This window comes from Leuciscus leuciscus (genome assembly GCF_965113295.1).
Source record: "Leuciscus leuciscus genome assembly, chromosome: 20".
Lineage (NCBI taxonomy): Eukaryota > Metazoa > Chordata > Actinopteri > Cypriniformes > Leuciscidae > Leuciscus > Leuciscus leuciscus.
Genome location: NC_138744.1, coordinates 8,631,802 through 8,647,534, shown reverse-complemented (window position 1 = coordinate 8,647,534; position 15,733 = coordinate 8,631,802). Strand labels below are relative to the sequence as shown.

The following is a 15,733-nucleotide window of genomic DNA, read 5'->3' as shown; positions in this document are numbered from 1 at the left end:
TGTGTGTGTGTGTGTGTGTGTGTGTGTGTGTGTGTGTGTGTGTGTGTGTGTGTGTGTGTGTGTGTGTGTGTGTGTGTGTGTGTGTGTGTGTGTGTGTGTGTGTGTGTGTGTGTGTGTGTGTGTGTGTGTGTGTGTGTGTGTGTGTGTGTGTGTGTGTGTGTGTGTGTGTGTGTGTGTGTGTGTGTGTGTGTGTGACTCTTTGTTTCCAGTTAAGAGTCTATTGACTCATCCTTGTTTGTCTGGCCTTTTATTGATAATCACTCCTCCCCCCGATATCCACCCCATAATCCCCTGCTGTGCTGATCTGAAGTTTCAGGGGAGAAAACAAGACATCACCTTCACTAGCTTAAAACATGACAGACAGAGTGAAGGCCTCTAGAGGAGACTAAGATCAGAGAAGATCCTCAAAGATTCAGTTTATAGATATTCGGCAGAGAAAGACGGGGGGAGCATGATTTAGGAACTGAAGGTGTTTTCACATGGTTCATTTTAAAAGAACCAAACCCAGTTCACTTAAAGTGAACCAGAAAGGGAACCAGCCGAAAGTAAACTCAGTCCTTTTGGTGTTCACAATATAGTAGACTCAAAAGAGAACCTGGTTCTTTTTTTGGTCTTCTTCAGCATTGAAGTGATCTCAGACCCTTTGTTGTTCACACCACAACCTCAAAAGAACTCGGATCCCAGCTTTCTGTGCGTTTTGCACGTGCACACTTCCACCTTCGACAACATCTGTCAGACAAGCACAAGCGCTTGCACCCAAAATTATATCCAGGTTGTCGTAGAAGGGACAGGAATCCTTCATTTCAGCTGACTCCCCACTTCGACACATTTTGTCACAGGTGCGGCATTGTAACATGGTTCTGCTATAGCCTCTTTTAGGGGTGGGCAATATGGCAGGAAAATCACGATTCATGATTTTATAACGACTCTTTTCATGTTGTTTTTACCATTTTGCAAGTGACAGAGCAGTAACAGACAAACAAACTAATTTCCCTATTTAAAAAATGTAGCCTTACAAGGTAACAACATAAAACAGACAGACCATGTAGGCCATAGTGGGCGAAGATGCAAATATTTATTTAATCTTTGTTATTAAAAATAAGAACAAAGATGCACATTACAAATACACAACATAATAAACAAATTAAATAAACAGTGCTTTATTTTTTTCAGCCACAGTAGGTGCAGGCCTATTGAATAACAAATGTAAAAAATAAAACATATAGACGAAAGTACATAGACTTCACTGTATAAATTATGCATTGATTCTTATTTAAGCTACTGAAGTTTTACAGTGAAGAGCAGTGATTTTCTCTTGAGTTGTTTTGTTAACAAAATTAGTGGCAGATTTAGCAAATCTCATAATGCATATTCATTGTCATACTTCACATTATGCTGTTATGCTTAAGAATTCACTTGTAGCATTTAAAACAATAGATTTTCATTTTTAGTGTTTTTTTATTTATTTAGAAATAATAGTAAAGAAATAATACAAAATAGCGTTAATATAAACCATAATATTAAAGTAATTATCAGTTTATCTGTATCAGCCAGATATCAGTGGATCTTTAGTGGTAAATGTTACTGTAAGTGAAAAAAACGGTGTCACTGATCTTTCACAAATCTTGTGTGTGACCCCGGCCCGCACACAAGTGATGATGTAATCCATGAGCATTTGGAAACACACATTTAATCCTATTTTAAATGCTTTTCACTTTATTTAGCCTTTTCTGTGCTGAAGTATACCATATGACTGGAAAGAAAGTCATACAGTACGTAGAGCTGCACTATTTATGCAAACTTGATTCAAACACCCATGCAATCTCATTCCTAAATGACAGTGATTCTGTCTATTAAACCTTTGACACAATCACAGTGAAACAGCGTTGGCGCTGCCGCTGATCCAGAGAGAGCAGTTGTCATGTATAGGTTTGAAACCGCTTCACAAACAGTCTTTTCAACCACACAGTATCATTATTTCTGTCATACAATAATTCAAATGATCACAGCAGTACTGGAATAAAAGTTTATAGTTTGTATATAAACACTGATGTCTATGCTATCAATCAAAATAGAGTGAATCACCCTTTAAAAAGGTAACTTGACACTTCAAATATAGATTGTATCAGTTAAATCATTACACCAGTAGGTGGCGACAAGTGACTGTTTGTCATTGAATCATTCATTCAAAAGACGCTAATTCATCCAGTAATGAAACGTGTCTATATGAGTCATTGAATCATTAATTCAAACCAATTTTTTACAAAAAATAATTCAAATTCATTAATTGTTTTTTAAATAGAATGCAGCAATTTACATATTGTAACTTAAATGTCCCTTAAATAGTTTTCTAATTTTGTTGTGCGTTCCACTCATTCCTTTTCTCCCCTATATATTGTTGATCACAGATTGCTGTGCGTGAGCACACATTGGTATTTCATTCACTTGAGAACATCAAATGTAAAAGATTTTATAGAGTTGATTATGAAATAGTTACATAAGATCAGAGACCCTTAGCCATGGCTTCTCTGTTGGATAATGACCATTCCTGTTCTAATTGGTGCCCATCCAGTCCCCTTGTCCTTTCCTCCGGCTGTTTTAATTAATCCTGTGTGTACTGTACATTCAACAGGCCAGATGAGAAAAGACACTAAGATTCCTTCAGGAGAGGATGTGCTTTGCATAGTCTTCATTCTTATTTAACACTCTCACGGTCACAATATACAGCAGCTCATGGGAAAAGGAGAGAAAATGGAGGAGTAACACAATAAGAAGTTCACAAGAGAAAAGGGATATTGACACTTTCCTCGTCCCCAACATCTTCCTCGCACGGACACTTAACATTTACACAGGGAAATGATGTCAGACATGCTGAAGGTTATCACAAGTTATGACTAGCAAAATAGCTAGATTCTAGTGGGACACACAGTATACAATAAACCACCCCCATTAATGTCATTCTGCCCTTTAGAAGGACACTTGAGGATGTAGGTGGACTATATTTTGTTTTATTCTGTGCTACTTTGGGGCTTCTCATTACGCTACATGCATTATTATTTACTATATTTTGCCATTTTCTGTTTTTCTTGTCCTGCAAACTTTGTTTAAAAGATGATGCATTTGTTCTGTTCCAAAACCATGCCTATCATGGGCAACATTCTTGGATATCTTAAATGCTATCCTAATACTTTTACACAAAATTATGCCACTGTACCTAATTTTGATCATGCTGTAGGACAACATCACAAATATCCTCGATGGGTGATACCAGAATGCATTGCATTGAAGTCTGTTTATTATAATATTCAATCAGTGTTTTAATTATTTTAAACATTCACATACATTCATAACTGTTTATTTAGTTCTAATAGAGGAAAGTATATATGTTTTAATATTTATATTTTATATTTTCTATACTGAAAATAGTTTCTTCCAATAAAAAAAATTGAAATTTTACACAAAAAAAAAAATGATTAGTTGAATTTAATTTTAAAAAATGTATCGTAAGTGGTTACACACAATTGATTTTAGCTACATTTAAACAAATGTATTAAGTTGAACTTAATCAATTTTATTTAATTTTTTAATTGTATTTTTTTTTTTTGTCAGTTCAACTTAGAAAATTTACTTCATGTTGTAACATAAAATAACTGTTTTTGTTGAAATAAAATAAATTATTTAAGATTACTGATTATGACTGAATTCAACCAAACTGTTTTACTGAAGCATAACTGATTACCTGATTTATCCGGCATTGTAAAATTAATACTCTTCAGCACAATGGTAACCACAAAATTGTTAAACATAACTGAACATTAAACATTCACACAAACTACAACATCTTTCCCCTTTACTGAAAAACACATACAATAACACTTAATCCGTGAATTTACTCTCCCAATGCAGTCCCTTGCAAAGCATGCTGGGAACTACAGATCCACTGCCAGGTTAGTTGTTAACAAATATTCATGTAGGCTAGTTTGAACACAAATGAATGAAGTAAACACATTTAAATATATTTTATGAATTGGACAAAATTAAGTTGTGACAAAATGTTAAATTGTGTTAGAATGTATAGTAAAGTAAAGTTTTCCAAAATAAAAATACTTAAAGTAAAGATAGTTGAAAAATGCTTTGTTACTGTATTAAAAAAAATTAACATAAAAAAAATATATTTATGCTTATTTTATTTCAGCTATAGTTGCCAAAGTTTAGTTTTTTGTTTGAAGTTCTAAATAACTAAAACTAAACAAACTAAAACTTGAAAAAGTGACAAAAACGCACAACAAAAATGGAAAAATTAAATAAAATAATCAAATGGAATTCAAAATATTAACAAACACTTTACGAATGATACTAAAATAACACTAATTATGAGTTTCCATTTTGGTTATGTAGACGGTTTACATTGAGGCAGCTCAATAGGTTTTGAAACAGATGTAATGTGAGTGGATTATATACTGAACGTTTTCATGGAAGTAAAGCCATTCAACTCCCTCATACTCTTTTTCGTTCTTTTTTTTTTAACACTGAGTACATGCAAGGTTTGAATTAGGGGGTTTAGGACATGTGTGCAATTCGTTCACATCCTAAAGATTTTTCTTTTTTTTTCTTTAAAGCCACAGCTTAAGGATGAAAAGCGGTTGTAATATGTTCCTGGAACTATGCCCTGCAAAAACACTCTCTTAATCATGTTTTTGATGGTTATGAGATTGTATACACTTATATGCACACGCAAACATTTCATTGATGCATGTTTAAAAATTGCATCCAGTCGTGAGGTTTACGGGCCTTCCTCAGATCTGTGCATGAAGTAAGGCCAGAACAAAAGCCTGCATGACACATGTCAGTTATCCTAAGTGTCCATTAGAGCCTGAAATAGAAATGGCTAAATTGCTCTTTATGTATACCCAGGGTGTTTATTAGGAGGTGGATGTGAATAAAGTCTTTGTAGATGGCCGTGGTTGAAGGAGGAGGGGGAGATGGACAGATGAGGCCAGTAAAAAGGTGCTGGAAGTTTGGATTTGTGCTTTTAGCACAGCTTTATTGACAGGTGGGCTTCTGTGACAAAGCCAGAGCGACGTCGTGACGTACCTGAATGAACCAGTCATGCTGTGCTAGTTGCTGTGCTGAGCTATTGACCAATGACAAATGCTCACTCACAAAAAGGACTACGCTATAAAGGTAAAAAATAAAATAAAAATATATATATTTACTATTTTAAATTAGTATATTTATTATATATTTATTATATTTTTATAGGCTGCTTTTTAAATATAGTTATTTAAAATCAGCTAATATCAACACAGTTCTTAAAGTTTGTTACAACTTAATTTCATTGCATGCAATCATGTTTAATTTGTGAAGTTTATTTGGGATTACATGTATAATGTTTTGTTTTTTCTCTCTAAAATGTAATACTCGACTAAATTAAAATATAATCATTTATTTATGCCTTGTTGTATACCATGAAAAAACTCGCCAGTGTTCTATGAATATGCAATTTAAGTGTATTAAAATTCATCAAAGACTTTAGATATACAAAGACGGTGCACTCATATTACTACGAATGGGAGAAAGTGCAACCCGGAATATGACTGAGTAAGTCCCGCCTTCTAAATAAAAGAGCCAATCGACAATTGGTAAAGGTATTATGTAGTAATATTATAATAGTGATATGTGGTCCCATTCTATGTCAATAGCATAGCAGTGCATACGACACATCTCACACAAGTCACTTTCAAACCAAGCAGCTTTCTGTTGGTCAACTTCAGTTGAATTCAGTTGACCAACTTAAACATGAATGAAATCTGCATGGGGAACTTTTTTCTCTTCACGTGAAACTTTCCACTGTGCAGATTCCTATTAAAATTACCTGATTTTGCCTATAAAATTTAGCTGAAATGTGACCGCACCATTAAAGTAGGATGACTTCATTGGCACATAGCCTGACATGTTCTGATATGATGCATATGTGCAGACATTTTCTAAATCCTGTTGCTGTTTCATCTAGTTAGTTACTATTTTGGATAAATGTTCTAATTGTTTAATTCATACTGTATCATATGCATATGTTACTTCCATGTTTACATTTCCTCAAGTGTGCTTGTACTGCCACATCTGTCTTACTGCATCTGTTTATTCACTGCTTAAGCATTGCTTAAGATTGTCTGTGTACATAGTGCGCCTATTCATTCCGTAAAGAGGTGATTTGATTCTGCTGCTATACGAATGCTTAATTGTGTTCCAACCTAATTGGCTGTTTGTTTTACGGCTCAGCTTTGTGCCTCTCTAATTGGTTGATTCTTTAATTATGTATAGCCTAATGTTTTCAGGAGTATTCAATGTGTGCACTTGTGTGTGTTTAGTAGTGACCAACTGAGGAGTCTCTAGATAAGAGCTCGTCAAGCCTGTTCATTTAGAGTCATTGTAAAATGTGTCCCTGTAATTCTTAAATGAATTGAGGATGATGGAAATTAAAAAGCAACAGTTGTTGTATTATGTTTTCAGAGCCTGTTTGCCCATGTTTGGCGGTCGATAAGGTTGTATTACACAGAGTAGGACTCTGCATATAAAAAATGAATTAACAGCTCTTCCTGTGAATCAGCTAGTTTAAAGCACAAACAGTACCCTTTTTGGATCCCAGTGCTACACACTTCATCTCTACAGTTGTTGTTGTTTTTTTTGTTTTTTTATTAGATTTTAGTTGGTGAATTAAACATTTAAGATGCACGCTGTATTTCTGTTCCAAAATCTAGCTTACTTAGCAAAATGTTACCTTGGCAACATTTCAGGCTTTATACTGATGTGAGGCAAGTTCAAAACAGTCTCTGGAAATGGCAAGTACTTTTTATTTACTACTGAGAATTTTTTTTTATTTTGAAACAAAATAAATATCTAGTCCAAAATTGATTGATTGATTGTATTGTATTTTTGTAGGGTATCAAGCCATTATCTTAGTGTTATGGTAACGTCAGTGACAAGTAAAATCCCATTCATTACTGTACTCTGTCTACATTTTAACAATAATGCATAAATATTTAAAGACAAACATTATGATGATGTAGAATCCAAAAGTATGTGTGATTTCAACTTAATTTTACCATTCCTTGTTTCTAATTAAAATTGTGTCATTTACAATGCTTCATGTAATGTTATTCATTCACTCATAACATAGGTACCTAGTTTTGTACATTTGTCTGAATTATTTTTATTTTTTATTTTTTTTTTAGCTTGAAATCATTTTGTAATATTGTGTTTTTCCTCTTAGAGCTGTTTGACTTGGTTCATGGCTTAACACTCTTTATTGTGGAATATTTTCTGTGGACAACATGAATGGAAAGAATACTGTACTTCTGCAACCAAGGCTGTTGAAAAAAAAGGGCGGTCACTGTTAAGCTCTATTGAAATCAATGAGCGCAAGTCGAGTCTCTTGTGTGCTTCGTGTATGGATCCATTTGTGCCACGTACACAAGTGACAGTTTATGGAGTTGCTATATGAAAAGCATTTCCAATCATTCACTTACAAAGTTCCATTTCAGTTGGGACGCTGCTATTGAAGATAAGTGCTTGTGTAGACTGTAAACAGTGAGGCGGCTCTATAAGTTTTGGAACTGAATTGCTCAATAACTTTGATAAAATTCCATTTAGAATGTCTTTTTGACACAAGTGACGCTAATAAGAGGTTGGTTGCCCTGCAGGGTATCTTTAGCAGACATGGCTGATGATTCATCAAGCACAGAGCCCTCTTTTCAGTTTCGCTATTGAAATATTGATTGATAAGTCTCCGTATGATGTGTCATCTCCCTTCAGTGTTTCTAAATGAGCCATTTCTCATTTCCACCCAGATTCTGTGTGCATATATTGGTTTTAGATGACAGGTCAGTAATCTCAGATGGAGATAGAAGAAATGTTCACATTGGGAGGGTTACATTGGTCACCGGAGAAGGTACTGAGCACTTCCTGAATAACGTGCAGCCCACACACACTTACAGATAGTGCTTTGTGTAAACTTTAGTTTGTTCGTTCCAGTCTGCTGTACTCTAAACCTTATTCTTTCTATTTTTCACATTTGTGACTCAATGAATCTTGTTGTTCAGGAGAGTGGGCTTGTGACAAGAACATAAACTTAAAAAACAAGAACTAAATGGGAAACTACACTGTCCGGCAAAAAAACAAAAACAAAAGCAAAAAAAAAACATTTATTTCCATCAAAAGGTTTTGGTCAAGGTCTTGTATTGACAATGCAAGAGTCAAGCACTCTGTAAAGTCTACTCCAGCACATCCCGCTTTCAATGATTTTAAGGTCTAGAATCAGAGACACAATTTCTAGAATTTCACACCATTCATGTGTGAAAATGATTCTTCATGCTCCCTCCCAACCATTCTTTCACAGTTTGAGCCTGATGAATCTTGGCTTTGTCATCCTGGAATATGGCAATGATGTGTCTTCCTATATGGTTGTTTAAGAAATGAAAAGCTACACTCTCCATCAATTAGGGTTAGAAGAACTGTTGCCAAACATATAACATGCATACATGCAAAAACATAATAATCACTGCAATAATGATCCAATCTCTTAAGCATTTGCCTATTCAAATCCAGAGAGCAACTTTATTTTTGGCCGGGCAGTGTTGTGGTACAACAGCTTCTACAGGTTTAATTATATCATGGAGCGACTGCTCTCCACCCAGCTCAATTTACCTCTTACCAGAAATAGAAAAAAAAAGAGAAAAAAAACATGGGGTTGACATGAATGTCAGGAAGGTGGGATGAAAGATTACAAGTTGATAGCATGTTAGAGCTCTTGTTAATCCATTTTAAAAAAAGGCCACCTAATGGAAAGACGAATAAATAAATACAATTCTTTCCATGCAAACCCCCCTTCACCTCCCTTTCCACATCTCACGGAGACGGCGCAGACCAGCACCAAATCAAATCAGAGAAAGATAAACAAAACTTCATTAGTTCCTCCAGCTAGGCGGAGGTGAGGTCTACAGTGTTCCCCTCAGCTGAGCCTGCCCTGCTTTAACCCCGCTGTAACTCCCCCGCTTCTGCTTTCGTTCTGCTCTCCTGTGTGGTGAACCGCACATTTGTTTTTTAATTGGGAAGGGAATTGACTTTGCATTTGAATCAATGTTCTCGCTTGCTCGTATACGTACATGCGCATTGAAACAAGACGACTCATTTGGATTATTCAAAGTTAATAATTGCCTGACTTTCCTATGAATCAAGGAAGCAAGGACATAACCGAGTCTTTGTGTGTTTCCAGCCGATTTCTAAGCACAATTCTCTTGCGAAAAATGTCTTTTTGTGATGCGTTTCTTAAGTAGAATATTAGCTAATCTTGCCTTGGTACTATAAGACATGCAACAGTTATTTGTGTATGCTTCAAATGGTCACACTACTGATAATCATTAAAGTACTTTCACAGATTTTTAGAATAACACTCTCATTTCACAGACCAGTAAGGCAGTAAATGCTTCCCAAAACAATGCAGAATTGAATCTTAATATTTCATATGGCACAACTGCATCCTGCAAGGCTAATCCCTGTGATGAAGAGCACCTTATAATTCACCTAAAAATTTACATTCTCATCTGACACCAACACATTGTGCTTTCAGTTGTAATTTAATGTGATGCCCTTTTTTATTATTGTTCTCAATATGAATGTTGGCAAGGTTATGCAGTGAATAATGACATTTTTGGGCGGTTTCATCTAAATGCAAAGTTATTGTATGGCTTCAAAACTACTTTTTTATTGTTTTTAAATAATGTAAAAAACATATTTACTTTTTTTATATAAAATTATGATTAATTTATATATTAGTATTTCATTTGATAGTTTCATTTAATAAATGAAATGTTGCTTTTTGGCTGTCCCTGGTTACTGTAAATTATGTTGTTGTTGTATGGCATCTCTAGTTTTGTGTTCAACAGAAAAACAAATAATAGCATGCTGGTTTGGAACAATATGAGGGTGAGTAAATAATGACAGAAGTTTCCTTTTTTTTTGGCTGAACTCTTCCTTTCAACATGGCCTTTTGTGATGATGGTGTATTGAGACCACAAAATGTAATGCAGCTTTAGTTTTTGGCAGCGTTAACATCGGGCACTTTGCTCTCTAATCCATTTCTCCCTGGGAAAGAGAACATGAATGAGAGAGTGGGTATGTTAATAAAGGTGCTCCGGTACAACACATGCTTGGACATTCTTTTTTTGTGTATGAGTGAGTCACACATTCTCTTATGAATTTTAAGGTTTTGCGCACATATAGGCTGAAAATCATTTGGATATAGTGTGAATAACCTGATCACATTGTAACATTGTGTACCTCAAAAAACACGATAACAACAACAATAGTAGTCTAATGCTTGTTTTCTCTTCACAGACAGCATTGAAGATTACATTCAGACCACTTCATCACACGTGGACTCAGCCAATCAGGAGCTTGCAAAAGCCAGTCATTATCAGGTATGTTATTGACTTCTTGGAAAGCTACTGCATTATGTCACACAAAAAGCAGTTTGGTACAGTGTGTAAAAGGAGTCTTTCGGTAACTATGAACACAATTATTGTTACAGGTTTGTTTATTAGATTCAGTTGACATCACACAGTGAGATTTTCAACATGCTGTACCAATTACCTGACGGGTAGACCATAAACCTATTTGAAAATTTGTCATTGTTCTTTCACTTGCTCAGTTTAAGTATTAAATATTGTGCTTGTTGAAACAAAATGGCTGTGTATTACACCTTTGTCTATCCTGGTGCCATGCATAATTAACTCATTTAATGGATGTTTTTATTCAAATTGACTTCATTTGCATTCAAAGTATTTATTTTATCAGCCATCAGTTTATGCATTCCATTGAAACCAAATCAATGTTTTGGCTATATAATCTTGAACATGGTGGTTGCAAACACTGTTAGATGAAATTATAAATGAATCATTTGAAATGATAAATAAATGATTAAACATGTACAGTACAAAGCACGTAGCTTTTTGTGTTGCCACTTTTTATTGCTCGTTGAACAATTTTAAACAATTGTTAAACTTGATTTTGTTACCTATGAGATACAAAAGGAATTTTTATACTAAATAAATGACCCATTTCAACAATCTACTCGATCACAACAACAGGTTACATACAGTATGATGTTCCCTGGCTATCTTTAATAATATATTGACAAAATTGTCATTGGTATAATGAAAAATTCCCACTTGCATGCTTCCAAAGTTTTGAACGGGAAGTGGTATGTGTTCATTTTCTTTGGTAACACTTTATTTTGATGGTCCCCTTTGAACATTCTGTTAACTATAAGTAACTTTGCAACTACAACTAACTCTCATTAGAGTATTAGTGGACTGTCTGCGTAATTTCTGCTAACACTTTATTGTGATGCTCCTCTAACAGACACTATACTGACTATAAGTAACTTTTCAACTGCATGTCAACTTATTCTAACCCTAACCCTACCAGTCTACTAATACTCTACTAATACTCTAATGAGAGTTAGTAGACATGTAGGTGCAATGTTACTTCTAGACAACCGAATGTGTTAAAGGGACCATCAAAATAAAGTGAAACCGAATTTTTTCTTCTTTTTTAGGTTTCTCCACCTCATTGACTCCCCCAGTCGGCCTTATAGAAATCATTTCACCTCATCATCATTTACTTCTTATCTCTGTTATCCAGTTATAGTGAGACACTTTCAACCGTTGTTGTCTGCTTAGAGCATATGTGCACCCTTTTCTACTGTACTTTGACAACCCCAAACTTACACTTTGACCTTTGTTTTCTTATATTCCTGTCTGATTAGAGCAGTTGGTGTTGGTTGTCGTTCTTCTCTGGGGTTCACAATAAAAACACTGGCTAATAATGGGTGGTCATGCACGTGTGCTCTCACACGTTCATGCGTTTGTGTTTCTACCCGTTCACCGGTTCCCATCTATGTGAGTTTGTGTGTCAAATCAAATGAAGGTCCCAAAGAGGTGCTTTAGCATTCCTCTCTTGGCCGTAGTTTTCTCGCCTCTTCCTTCCTCCACTTACAAGAGCGCAAGGGAGTAAATGAGTGAGTAGCAACAGCTTTTGGATTAATTGTCATTTCATTATCTCAAGGAGAGCTCAGCCGTGACCACACTCACGCAGAGCAATTTAGCACTTCGTCGGTCCCGCTGCCGCCCACCCCGAGGGGTGGAGGGAAGCGCTCCTGGCTTAGGGCGCTACCCCATTTCCTTCCGAACATCTCCCATAAACCCACAGTGTTGAACATTGCGCACGCAAGTCAATTAAAAATAGCAAGTCATTTTCTTTCTGTGGCCTAAAATGTCAGTTAACCGAACGCAGGAAATAAATTGAATCTATAATCCATCAAGCCAAAAGCAGTTCCTCTCCGCTCATGGAAGGTCTGTAAATGACAAGAATGATGTTGTATCAGCCCCATCAGAGTTCAATGGACCACGATGGAACATGATTGTTCATTACCATGCTGCTGCTCCAAACTCTAAACTCAAATGAACAGACAGTGAACAGAGTTCACACCATAATACAGACTCCAGACTTCAATTACCATTATTCATTTTCTCACTCTCTCCATTACAAGGCCATTTTGTGATGTGGAAAAGTGCTTTACTGGGTGCTTAGTTAAGTTAACCTTAACCTTAGTTAAGTTTATTCAATTCAGTTCTAAGGTCAGGAAGTATTTTCTTTTACAATTATTATGTCCATTTTCCTGATGTAGGCTACTGCTTTATACAGTAATGGCATAACTTTTATAATTAACATTCATTTTAGACTCACTATTTGTAGTTATTTTCTCAATTTTTGCTCCTCAATGCAAATAATGAACATAGCCACAGCAGAGGCTTTGCATATCTCTAAGAAACACTCTTTCCTGAATTAATCTGTTTTTTTGTATGAATCATTTGAACAAAATATTCAATGACTCACTCATAAACAGTCAGTTGAATTATTATTATACTGTACCCATTCACTATTTATACAGCATAATATATCATTCACTATACTCTGTATATACCCATATCGTGAGTCATTGATTCACTCATTAAACCAATTCAGGAACGAAACAATTGACTCTATTTATGAGTGAGTCTTTGAAACCATTCAAAGTTTTGGTTTTTGGTAAAAGAAAAAACAAATCTTGGTAAAGTTTTTGAAATAACACTCTTAAGGTCACCAAAGCTGCATTTATTTAATATTTTTTTACATTTACAATACCGATCTAAAAAAAAAAAAAAAAAATTATGATATTGTGATGGCAAAGCTGAATTTTCATTCTTCCGTGTCACACGATCCTTCAGAATCATTATAATATTCTGATTTGGTGCTCAAGAAACATTTCTTATTATTATTATTGTTGAAAACAGCTGTGCTGCTTTATATTTTTGTGGAAACCATGATATATTTAATAATTCTTTGATGAATAAAAACTTCAAAAGAACAGCATTTATATGAAATATTTTTTGTAACAATGTTAAAGTCTAATTTTCACTTTTGATCATTGCACTGTTTAACTGTTTAAAAGTTTTCTTAATTCTATTAGATGAAAATGTGAATGCATTCATAAAAATAAAGTGGTTTTCAAGGGGTGAGGAGACATATAGTATGACTAGTAAAATGGACATGGTAATCTAGTAAAAAAACAATAACATAACCACTGTTGTGCAACAAATTTTGTTCACATTTTTTCAAAGATTATTGCTTACACATAGCTCATATCTGGTGTGTACTAGCACTTTTTGTGTGTGTGTGGGCCGTGTTAGGCTGTATTTATGTCAGTTGGATGATCTCGTGGCCTGCAGAGTGTGACAGTGAGCGTGGTGTTGGATTATTATTTGCTATCTGGTTGTACATAAGCCGCGTGTTGTCCCGATTGCACTGAATCCATGCAGACCAGACGGCTTATTTGTGTGCCCAGAGCAGATTCACTGCTTCAACATACCCTCCGTAACCCTTCCTCCCACACACACGAAACATAAGGGAGCCAAAGCGTGATCTAAGGGGGCAGAATGAAATTCAATTTATTAGTATCACTATTACTGTTGCGAATACTTTGGGTTAGGGACTTGATGATACCTCATATCATGCAGTTTGTGGAGGAAATGTGTGCTGTTACTTTACTGAGCAATAAGACTTTTGATTTTCCCCTGGTAGATGATAAAATGGGCAAAAAATAAAATGTAATTTATTTATAGTAAAGGATGGATCCGAGTTATATCTGGGGACCATTATCTGTCGCCTTTGGCTGGTTGGGGTTGACAGTTAGGCCTGGTTTCACAGACAGGGCTTAGATTAAGCCAGGATTAGGCCTTAGTTCAATTAGGACATTTAAGTAGCTTTTATAAACGTGCCCTAGAAATCACTGGTGTGCATCTTGAGACAAAACAATGGCACTGACATATCTTAAAATATATCAGTGCCATTGTTTTGTCTCAAGATGCTCAAGATTGTTTTGTCCCTAATTTCTAGGGCATGTTTATACAAGTTGTTTTCAGTTAAAACAGCTCAAACATGCATTTTAGTCTGGGACTAGGCCAGGAGCACGGGAAGTGGGGGTGCCGTTTTCACAGGATTGTAAATGTAACGCAAATCTTTGTTCATTTACATTTATTCATTTTAAGCATTTAGTAATTTATTTGTAATAAACACTTTAAGTGTGCTATTTAAAAAGTTTAAGCACTATTTATAGCCTATGTTAAATTATGTATTTTAAAACATATGCGCAGAGTGTGACGTCATATTGTGTGTGCGCGTAGAAAGAATTCAAAAAAAAAAAAAGACACAAAAAAAATGTGTCCGCAGTCGCTCTACTCCTGAGCGCAGGTCCACTGTCAGTGTTGTGTAAGGAAGGAACTAGCATTTTTTTGTTTATTTCTATTTCCTGTCGCTGTGCAGGCTTTTTTTATTGTATATGACAGTGTAAACAGCCTAAAACCCTTTTATTTAAAGGCTTAATTTATGTCCCGTAGACCGGTTCGTTGCATTACGATTGAAAGCAGTGTCAATAATGTCAAAAATGTGATGTGCAGTCAAGTTCGGGTGTGTGTATGCTGTTTAAATGAGTGTTCTCACCGATATGCGTGTTGTGATTCGCGGAGTTTTGACGAGTTTATAGACTTGATATAGTTTCTTATTCAAAACTGAATCAACATTGAACTGACTCGAGCTAAATAATGACACTATTGTTGAGCTGCTTAAATTGAACTCGTAACTGAACTGATTAACTTTACAAAGTTATTGAACTGAACTGACTTCAACAGAATAATGAATTTGAATTTGTCTCATTTGATGAAGTTTGCATCAAATCTGTTATTTTCCTGTTTATTACATGGAAGCTGCTTTGAAACAATCTGTATTGTAAATAAAGATGACTTGACTTGATTTGACCATTATACCCTCTTTTGACCTGGCAGCAACAACCAAGACCAGCCTAACACCACTTAGTAACCACATAGCAACACTTAGCAACCACCCTAGTAACTTATTAAAAATGACTTCGAACAACTTAGCATCTGTATACTGTAGCAATGCCCTGGCAACATTTTTGCATGAAAAAGCAACACCCACATCTTCTCCTGAAGATGTAAAATTTGGTTACATCCAATATTTGCTTTACGCTGGTGCATCTTCCGCTCTCGTTGTCAAAATGTGGTGTATGAATAAAAATAGGCTTATATTATAACGAGAAAACATCTTTGTGGTTTACTCG

At 35.3% G+C, this 15,733-nt stretch overlaps 1 protein-coding gene across 2 annotated transcripts in view; it reads left to right on the top strand.

The window, feature by feature from the left end:
- The window catches only part of tsnare1 (T-SNARE Domain Containing 1), a 192,116-nt gene that overhangs the window by 104,657 nt on the left and 71,726 nt on the right, over positions 1–15,733 (top strand). For both annotated transcript variants that reach the window (XM_082149365.1, XM_082149364.1), the window contains exon 10: positions 10,393–10,475. In XM_082149365.1, the coding sequence (XP_082005491.1) occupies positions 10,393–10,475 (83 nt within the window). The remainder of the gene's footprint in view (positions 1–10,392; positions 10,476–15,733) is intronic.